Source organism: Paramacrobiotus metropolitanus, unplaced genomic scaffold (assembly GCF_019649055.1).
Source record: "Paramacrobiotus metropolitanus isolate TYO unplaced genomic scaffold, Prichtersi_v1.0 Parri_scaffold0000093, whole genome shotgun sequence".
NCBI classification, from domain to species: domain Eukaryota; kingdom Metazoa; phylum Tardigrada; class Eutardigrada; order Parachela; family Macrobiotidae; genus Paramacrobiotus; species Paramacrobiotus metropolitanus.
The window spans coordinates 460,239-470,351 of record NW_026570313.1 but is presented as its reverse complement, the minus strand read 5'-3'; the positions used below and the strand labels follow the sequence as shown (position 1 = coordinate 470,351).

General features: G+C 46.1%; 1 protein-coding gene across 3 annotated transcripts; it reads right to left on the bottom strand.

Moving 5' to 3' along the window:
- Nucleotides 1-4,628: 4,628 nt before the first annotated feature.
- LOC129596663 (uncharacterized) lies at nucleotides 4,629-8,002 on the bottom strand. Of its 3 annotated transcripts, XR_008691459.1 has the most exons (5): nucleotides 7,815-8,002; nucleotides 6,673-7,228; nucleotides 6,060-6,381; nucleotides 5,462-5,718; nucleotides 4,629-5,332 (listed from the first exon to the last, which is right to left on the bottom strand). XR_008691459.1 is itself a non-coding variant. In XM_055493999.1 (4 exons), the coding sequence occupies exons 3-4, from the start codon at nucleotides 5,695-5,697 to the stop codon at nucleotides 4,690-4,692; spliced, it is 879 nt and encodes a 292-aa protein (XP_055349974.1). In that variant the 5' UTR covers nucleotides 5,698-5,718; nucleotides 6,060-6,381; nucleotides 6,673-7,338; the 3' UTR covers nucleotides 4,629-4,689. The 3 variants fall into 3 exon arrangements, 2 of the variants coding, with proteins under 2 accessions (XP_055349974.1, XP_055349975.1); XM_055493999.1 differs by lacking the exon at nucleotides 7,815-8,002 and having other exon boundaries at nucleotides 6,673-7,338; XM_055494000.1 differs by lacking the exons at nucleotides 6,673-7,228; nucleotides 7,815-8,002 and having other exon boundaries at nucleotides 6,060-6,560.
- Between the last annotated feature and the right edge of the window lie 2,111 nt (nucleotides 8,003-10,113).

The window sequence follows — 10,113 nt, the reverse complement described above, 5'->3', positions numbered from 1 at the left end:
TTTACCCATTTCCAAACCAAAATTTTTGCTGTTCAACTAAGGGCATCAATTTAGCTCACGTTGTTGTCACTCAATACATGAAAGAACGGAAACTCCGCATGAGTAATTCTCGTGAAATCCGCAAGTTTCCTGACCAGCGCTTTAAAAGCTGATCTGTTTCAATTTTGATTCTGCAAGAGCGACGTGTTACCTATGTGCATTCAAATGTTAACCCCGCCTTTTTTGTTGCAATCTGTCGTGCAGCCAAAAATCTCATTAACAAAAACTACTCATAAAAATCAAATAAAACCGGCACTTTTTGGAAAAGCCACGAAGTGCGCAGACGGCATAACTCGCTCAGCGCAACCAGCATGCTTTTCTATTAGGATAAAATGTATTTCTCTAGGCGATACAGTTGAAAAAATTCAAAAAGTCCATACGGGAAAAAAAATGCCACGAGATTCTATGTTTAATTGCAACTTGGGACAGGGAAAATTTGCACATTGCAAACGAGCACGGCTTAATTTTTTCTAAACTGTTTTGTTGATGTTTGACTAGCGAAAATCCCTGTCGAACGAGACTTACTACAGTGGTTAACGATATGGCAACAGTCCCGCGTGAAACGAATCAAAACGGTAGACCGACACTTTGTTCAGCCACCCGGTAGATGTAGAAAACACACAACCTACAAATTCTTTCACAACCTACAAAGCTGTATTCAGAGAAAGAAACAAAACATTCGAGAACTGTAGACATACGTAATTTGTTCTATGGAGGTCCGCTCTATTGGTCCACCTTACGAGATACTTAAAGACTGGAGCAATATTCGTTTCCCGGTTATACCTTTTTGCTCGTGATCGAGTATGCAGATCCAGACTCGTAAGAATCTCAGCCAGAACAGGAGGTGCCACGTCAGCAATCCACCCGTCACGATATCCTGAAAATACGCTATGTAATGTCAGCAATCGTTCTGCAGATTCAACGGATGGGGCTGCGCTGCTAAGGTTCCTTCTCGCTTAAATATGCGGGTTCGTTCTCGTGCGGCGGGCCACCTTTCTGGATATTCACTGTCGTGACCTTTGCAGGCACTTCTACACTTAGAGGGAACATGTAGAGCACGCAGAGAATATATTTCGAGAGAAAAAGTGTCCCGAAAAATTCAAATTGTGTGAACTCGGACCACAGTTTAGCGATAGAAATTTAAGATTACTTAAACGTTCTAGCACTAGTGGGAGCTTTTTGGAACTTCCAAAATTTCAACAATTTTAAAAATTTTTTGCAAAATGGCTTTGTTTAGCCAAACCATAAGGTTTGACTGCAGAATTCTTAGCTCCATCTTTTCTGCCTAAAGTCCAATAAAATGTGACCGGTGGTCATGGCTGTGGCGTACGGGGGACGTTTGGACCCCAGTTCTGACTGCCTCAGCCATAACTGCCAGTACTTACCAACCCGTGCATAAAAAGGTAAACGGTAAATACGTTTTATGTAGCAATGTTTCTCCTACAAAATAAAATAATGGGAAACAAACTTAACAAAGTAGCATGAAAGCTAACCAAAATACAGCAGAGTGACTCCTGAGCATGTAAGGTGCAAATAGTCAGAGCAGCATCGCTGCTGACTGTGCCAGTTTTTCCCCCAAACACAATAGAACATCTGCTGCTTTTAAAATATCTGTTCCTTTGAACGATATTTGTCTGTGTTCATGCTGAACTGAATACTTGTATTTGTGATTTTTAAAATACAGAATCGCAATTTTTGCTAGGAGTTACTTACCTAACATTAACTTCGGCTGAAGATCCCCCATTGCCTCATCTAGCATTGACGGAACGGGATAGAAGCTCGCACATGCTTTTATGAGGGTATCTTCGTTCCATTTCCCGTGCCAGGTAGATTGTTCGGAGTTCAGTTGGCCGCAGACAAAATAGAAGGAGTCTCCTGTAACGCGGACGTAGAAGCGGTACGAAGTGTCCGCTTTGACGTTCTTCCAGAACCGACTATGTTCAGACATCAAAACTGTAGGCTGATTTGCTGCGGTCTGGCATACGCATCTCCGTATGGCCTCCAAGTCCAGCTTCGTAATCAGATGGGCATTCGGAAAGGGTACGGTGAACTTGCGGTAATACAATCCGCGGATTATCCCGGGCAGCGGCGGCTCGTTCACAGTCTGGTCCATGTTGGTGGCAATCTGCCACAGATGCACCACCGCATACTGGGGCGGAGTCACGTCGTCCAGTTTGACGTAGAATGCGCCCATGGATGTCATCTGTGTCAGCAGACTGGCCGGGCGGTAAATGTGTGGTCCGTACTTGGTGTGGCGCAGCGCCACCTGCACGCCACAGCTGCCGATACCTTCTATTTGCTCTTCTATCCAGCGCCGCAGCTCCCAATCATCAGTCAGGAAGCGCTGTGCTCGCACGTGGCGCGAATGAATCCAGTCGGCGGCAACCTTTTTGCAGTCGAAATCAATGAACATGAGGTCGCCATCAATATCCTGCACGTATCCCAGCCATCGCTCTCCGTTGTCACGCTCCACTATCACTGTGTTCCCGCAATTCATTTCGCGAGGTCCGGACATTGGACCGCGGAAGAAGTACAACGGAATATTGTTCATGACAGCGACTGTATGAAGATAGGCAATAATGGAAAATCCTATGGGACACGTATTCAAAATTACTAATAGACTTGTATAGAGGTAATCGTCAGCATAAAATATGTACACCTTTCAGCAAACACAACACATGTCGCTTGCTGAAGGGCACTGACGAAGCGAACCGTTTCCCTGTGAACGCCACGCGTCATTTGCCCCAGTTTTACTATTCAGCGTATTTTGAGCATGACCTCCTATCAAATTTTTGATGTTGTATACAGAAAATTGAAAAGATTTTCCTAAGCCACTTAGCCATAACAAGGTCAGACAATTGTCCACGTAAAACAAAAGGAAATACGGATGGCGGATCTTAAGCAAGGCGAAGCAAGACTTCGACAAAGGCCATTAATTTTTGTGAGTTCGTGCATATACTCGTACAATGTTATACGTGATACCACATCAAGCGGGAACAGGCCAAAGTAACTCGTACTTAAACTTTCAGTCCGTCAAAAATTATTTACTTTTCTTCCTGTTCTTCGGCTTCTTAGAAGATATCGCTAATAAAGCAAGCTGTCTTAGCTTTAAAAGCTGCAAGATATAGAATTTATGCGGACGATATTTTTGCATTAAGTTGGCCTCTGACATTGACGTTGTCCGGTTGCTCGATACATATGAAAAGGTCACAGATGAGGTATGTAGGTATGCATCTACTAAACAACTGTATCAGTAGCTGTGCTACGCACGCACGCATGACACGTGGCCACCGGCATCTTTGGCTTCGCGCGGTAATCCGGCCACAGCACAATCGAAAGCACTGCAGGCGATGTTTAGTTTGCTTGATAAAGAAAACTCGAGATTTAGAAAATGGTCATTGCGAACATTGTTAAACTGCCATATGCTGCGGTCTTGCCATTAAGCACTTTGTCGGGGAAAATAAATTGTGTGTGGCTATTGCTACCACCTCACACCAGGAAGCTGGGCGCAGAGATGCAGAAGACCATCTTAAGTAATACAGACGTAGACGCGGAAAGCGACGTGGACGTTCCTTGCAGGACGATTAGCCTGGCGCCAATTTACTACACGCTTCATGTACAGGCATTTTCATATGGCCTTCATGTTCAGCTTCTTAGTCGGATGAGCATGCTTGAAACGGGTCCGTAAATTTGCGAAAGCACAATTTCGGGGTCACTTGGAGCGGCGACGGTGCATCCACAGCTTGCTGCCCGATGGTGGAAATGCGCCACAGACGCACAACCACATATTGGGACGTGGTCCAGCTGGACATAGAGCTGGCCCAGTGTTATCGTCCGTGTCATCCGACTGGCCGAGCGGAAAGTTCACCACCATTCGTCCTTGTCAGTTGTCACGCTTGCAGTCTGCACTGTGCTTCCGTAGTTGATTTCCCGAGGGCTGAACGAAAGGTTCCGGAAAAAGTACGATTGGGTACTGATCGATTTTTTAGCGTCAAATACACATATAGATTAAAATGACCGTCTGTGAAAAATATCGGCTTATAATGACATCAAACGGTCGTTCTGCGTTGAATGGAGTGAACAAGGATGCCGGATCAGAAACAGAAGTAAGACTAGCATAGAGGCGGACTAGTATATTCATTATTGTACGAGTATGTATAGAACTTCAACTATGTACTCTAGTTGTAGTGCAATTTAGGGGGCATCCATAAATTACGTACGCAAAAAACCACCGTTTTTTTACCCCTCCCTCCCCCTTCGTAGCGGTCCGTCACGTTTGCTTGGCCCCTCCCCCTGGTTCGCTCATTCGTAATACATGGAACTGACCACCCCTCCCCCCTGGGTTCGCCGGGGCCGTCACAGCTTGTCACATTTTTCGGACCCGTCCCTCCCTGGTTCGCTGCGTACGTAATTTATGGATCCCCCCTAATAATGACATGAACGAGTTGAGATTCATACAAATACCGAAAACTAAAGTTATGTAAGTTGTGTAACTACAACAACAACACCACAAAATGAAGAGTGTGATGGCTTTGCATTTAATCACTAATCAGCAGATAAATGTAAGGTACGTACAAACGAATCAGCAAAGAATAAAATGTGTACATCTTATCTGCAGCTGGATTATTGGCGTCCCGTCGATCCTTAACGTTATTGCATGTAGTATTCAATATTAAAAAAAGCCGGCTCCTTCGCGTATTTCACCGTGTACTGCGCTCGGTAAATCATGTCCCGTAGATCAGTGGTACTCGTGCTGACAGTTTTATTTCCCCCATCCGGCATATCTTTCCAAAACGTGGAGATGAACCCGCATACGGAGCATGTTGGAAATTTGGCTTTTCGGTTACCAGCCTTCCCGCCATCCTGGACGTCGTCTTCCACAAGGGCATCTTTCTTAGCTGGCAGACTAGGGAATTCAGCCGTCTGCTTGTTACGGCTCATCGTATTTATCCACACAAAGTATTCCCCGAGAAACACCAGGAGTGCTGGCAACTGCAGGCGCTCAAACAAGAGAAATTCGGCCAGTGGGAACTGGAGGAACATCCAACTGCCTGCCCAGCGGATCAGCCAGAGACTGTCGAGGACCAGATTGCCTAGTGGGTAACACATGCACGAATATTCTTCGCTAACATCGGGTGACACGTCCGCTGCGTTTGGTGCGTCCCTGTCGGCTGGTTCATACTGTGAATCAGTAAAAATCCATGCACTGTTGCTTTCTTGGATTTCCCCGGAAACTTGCTTTCCTCTTGGACTGGCACGCGATTCCCTGTCGATCAGACGAGTGCGTGGCGATCTAGTACCAAAATGAAGTTTTAAAGCTTCGATATCTAGTGTGTCGCATATCTTTAATCTCAGGTACTAGGGTAGACTGAATGATTTGACATAGTCACAGAAACAGCGCAACGGCATTCAGCCTGGTTACCGTTCTGTGTCGGATTCAGCGGTCTCGTCATGGCCAAAACACTCCATCAAATAGGCCAGAAATTTCAAGCCATAGCGTTCTGCTGGGAAACGCGCAGCTGAAACACCGCTGGCAATCAGAAGCCCTAAGCTGCCCACCATCAAAAAACAACCCGGCATCACTGACAAACAGAACTGAAAAAACTCATCGCAGGTATTTAAATCCAATTGCCCTTTTGTTGTCCAATATGATGTCATCGCGCCGGTGTAAGTTAGCCGCTGCAAAACAGACAAAATGGCAATTAAGCACGCCTTTCCAAAAAAAACTGCTGCACGTTTGAACCAGAAAAGACATTGCATCGCTCCGCCTCGTGCATCAGCTGTGCACACCATAATCAGGCAGCTTTGAAACCTTTTGAGCTGTTTAAGTGGTTTAAGAGAACCGGATTTGATACGTTTTGTTTTAACCATTTGAAGAATCAATTTATTAAACACTAACAATCTACTTTTCTCATTTCCAAACGTTTTTAACGGAGAAAGCCCGAAAGCCGTTAGCGGGCAGCAGTTCGATCGGACGTCGAATGCAAAATAAGGATTTGGTGATTACATTGCACGCTCACATAAGGTCACAGAAATTGCGACAGTGATTTGTATTTGCAGTGTATTTGGTACGGTTGTCTCGCTGGCGCAATGCTTTGTCCCGTTATCCATCATCCACACTTCTCGATCGGGCAGCACCCGTCTTAGCAGGAAAGCTATTGGAGGAAATTCAGTAAACATATGGTAGGAGTGGACCATTACGACCAAGCAGCCCAGAGCGAAAGCCGCGCGCACTCCACGCACAACGCGTGTAGATGTGGTGGTTGTCTTCCCGACTCATTTCCGGCATCGGCTTCCAGATCGTGATATTTGGACATCTTCCTTGTCAGCATGAGCATTCTTCTGCACAGAAAAATATGGGTCAAGTAGCAGAGGTGGACTTCTTTGTAACTTATTTCGCTCCGCGGATTTGACTAGCTGTTTGATGTCTCGCAAAATTTTCTGGTTCTAATAATTTTCATGCTTTTTTCGGATGTACAGCACAGGTGCAGCATTTTGCGACAGCTGCACCATTAAAATCAGCACTTTGTCAAGGCTACCTTGGCGTCTAATTAGCCCCAGGTGGCACCATGTACTTAAATTATGGATCCGCGCAACTGATGTTATTTATGCATGCACAGCAGCGCTGCTTACTGAATTTTCTCATAAACCGGTGCTAAATAAGACCGATCCATCCACAATCCTAACAGTCTCCCTAGGCAATGCAGTGTCAGCAAACATAAAGCGATGACACAGGAAGGGAAAGCGGCGAGTGTGCCGTGTATTTTAGCCATTGTCACAACGATGGTCGCCGCTAAGATAACAACCGGTAATGCGCAAACAACTAGCCACACCGCGGCAACGCAACCCAATCCGACCAGCAGCGCCAGAACGCGCAAGACCGTTGCAACGCACGACGGAATGTCGTAGACACTGTGTAACCAAAATTCGCTGTCAGCTGTTGACAATGGTGGAAGTGATACTGCCAACGCCAGGGCGAACACGTCCAGTTCCGGTTGATGTACAGCGAACAGCACACGGCCACAGCTAAGATGGCGCTGGAGCATACCATGGCGACGGTGCCCGTGCATCCCATAGTGGAAACTGGTGGGCAGACGCTCTCAGAAGGGGCTTCGCCGAGGGACGTTGGTATAGCGGAAGTGGGTTCCCATGGAGAGAGCACCTCATCCCACACACAGTCGTTCATTGGCTATAGAAATTAGTAACGATAAGAAATTCAGTCAATAAAATGTACAAACCATTATAGGGAGGTGAGACAATACTGTGCGGAATGCCTCCAAAGCACCACACTGAGCAACAGAACTTAAATATACAGCAGTTATTTGCAGGACTGCTATAGAAAAGCTTGTGAGCAGGCGTTTTCTCCACCCAAGGCTGACCCAACGCTGGCAAATGTGCAGTGCAGAAATTTGATTAATGTTTTCACGTATCGTTCAGCCAAGATAGTAAGTAAGACTTCCAAGATGTTAACAAAACAGCGGAAAGCGTTCAGGGTACTGCACAAAGTGTACTCTAACCCTGCACTTGAAGGAAAGTTATACACTATATGAGGATTATGAGGTATGCGGTGCTCTATATAGACGGATAAATGTTCAGCCGATTCACACTGCACCCTGCACTCGTGGGCAGCCGTGTATGCTGAATCATGAATGCGCTCGTACAGGTGCCAGTGGCTGCACTGCACAAAATTGATTTCCCCTGAAGCGCAACTGGTTAGAGTAAAGTAATCTTATGAATTTTTCTGGACCTAAGACGTGTTCTCGAAAAACACTTACCTGTCCAAAGAATTCGAGGATTTCGTCCAGTAGCAGCGGAGCGTTAGGATCTGCCCTATTCGTTCGCCATCCCGGAAAGGAACGCATCCCAAATTTCAGAGAGATTTGACTGCTGAACCACAGAACGACGAGGGCTTCCGTAATGATTTCTTGATAGGTCCAGGAATGACCTTTATGTAAATAATAACGGAGAGTTCGTCTGTGCATTATGAAATATTTAGAAAATTCTTTGAAGATAACACAAAGAGAAAAGATAGCGATAAAACTTGCACTGTTTAAAGCTGGAATGACTGTTTTCCGTAGTTTCTCCGTACGTCATCTAACAGTTGATAAGCTGGGAACCACAGGCAACACTCATCCTGACATCGAAGCACAAGCGGCAGCAAATCAATAATTTGCCACTGCTAACAGAATTGTGCAACCCGGAAGTTGTTGTCAATATTGCATCGTGCCGCAATTGCGAAGGTTGACTGGTTAAATCCACGGCGAACCTCAGATGCAGGTTTATTGAACGGCAGGACGTACCACGTGCGCCGCGGCCTGCTTGGACTCCGCTTCGATACGGCTGCGGTTTAGAGTAGAGATTGCGTGCCTTGTGCATAACGCAATTTTATGCAAAAGCTGCTTTGCTCTCCGCTGCAGGCACAGTAATTAGCAACTGCAGGTACGTGTTGCATATCCAGTGTTCGTATTACCGGTGTTAACGGAGTGTATTGATTAGACTAGCATAGCCCTGAGCTGTTTTCGCACATAATATCATCTGCTCTTCGCGGATGATATTATGTGCGAAAATGCCCCTGTACGTGTCCGACTGCTCAATAAAACATGCATACACCACTCGAACAACTAATACTACATAATGTATATCCCAATGAGCCTTAACCGTGTGCACGTCCAACCCTACTATTTCCCTGTACAGCGCTTGCGCAGGTAAAATTTCAGAAGAGAGTTATACATAGGCATACACAGGAGCGCACGTCTTTTACGCTTGTATTACGTTTCTTGAGCTATTCCAGCCGTTAGCTACATACCAGATTGTAGAGAATTTAATTCTCTACAATTCAGTATATAACTTGTCGAGGAAAATATAAGCTGAGCAATGCAAAAAGAGTTTTACCGAAAATATCTAAATTGCAACTGCTGAACCATCTTGCGACCACCCTCGTTTGGCAGTTCAGTGCAGCAGTGCAGTACAAGACTATTTCGTTTACTGCTTTCTGAAACTATTTCAGAAAGTTTGGCTTGACAGATTCTGCATCTAAACTAAGAGAAAAAAATTCTCTACGTTTTACTTTCTACCTGACATTCTAATCTCTGCTGAAAAACGTCAAAATAAAAAAAACACAGATTCCACCCATAGAGCCCCAGGCTTTCTCTCCTCTGAAATATTCTGTGCACAGTGTACTACAAAGCCCGCATGCACGCGGGTATTGCTCATTTGAGCACTTGATTCGCAAAATTACGACAATCAGCCAGACTAACTCCAACTGAATCGCGTGTACTGCCATCTGAATGAAATCCATTGTATCTGAAAGATCATTACAACAGTGTGACAGCTGGCGAACAGAGGCTCACGATAGTGAGGAAATGAGGCTTTATTGTGTGATAGCAATAAAGTACAGCACAGTGCGTGAGCAAAATCATGACTGACAAGAATGATCGGCTGAATGAGCCGTAACATGGAAAATGCCTATCTGCGGCACTGGGCTGATCCAACACGAGCGAACGAACGCTGATTGGCCGAGACGTATAGCCGTAGGCGTGGTAAGGCGTAGCCGAGCCAGAGTCGAGGCCGATACGGCGTACGAGAGCGAGTGCGACTCGGTGTGAGTCAGCACACCGGAAGCGGGACTGTCGCTGGCTGCCTACTCGTAGGCTGCCATGGCGACTGGCCCAAAATGCCTCTGGGCGGGAGTCCGAGCCCCTGCGAAGGACCGGCCTCATACCGCTCCAGTGCCCGCTCCGCACACGACCCTATTGGGGTCGGTGGCTGCGCCTCGGTGGTGTACGATGAAGGTCTCTCGGTGCCGCGTTCTCCTCCGGACCCGTGGTGGCGATACAACTCACGGCAGAAATCCGAAGGTCGGTCGGGTTTCTTGTTGGACCGGTGTAGGCTTCTGTTGGTGAACATCCGTAACGGCAAGAAAATGAAAGTAAAAATGAACATCAATCTCTCTCTCTCTCTTAATAAAACATTATTTCATAGTTAGAAGAACAGAAAAACAAACTCAAAATCTTTGGTCCGGGGCTTTGGGCCGGGTGCTTATTCCGACTAGAGCTCGTCCGCTCACGGGGGCTC

What these genes read in the sequence shown, in the direction of transcription:
- LOC129596663 (XM_055493999.1), bottom strand. Translation starts at nt 5,697, where the DNA reads ATGACATCATATTGGACAACAAAAGGGCAATTGGATTTAAATACCTGC. An exon ending in GCTGAATCCGACACAGAACG is followed by an intron (nt 5,333 to 5,461) that starts GTAACCAGGCTG and finishes TTTTGGTACTAG; the next exon opens with ATCGCCACGCACTCGTCTGA.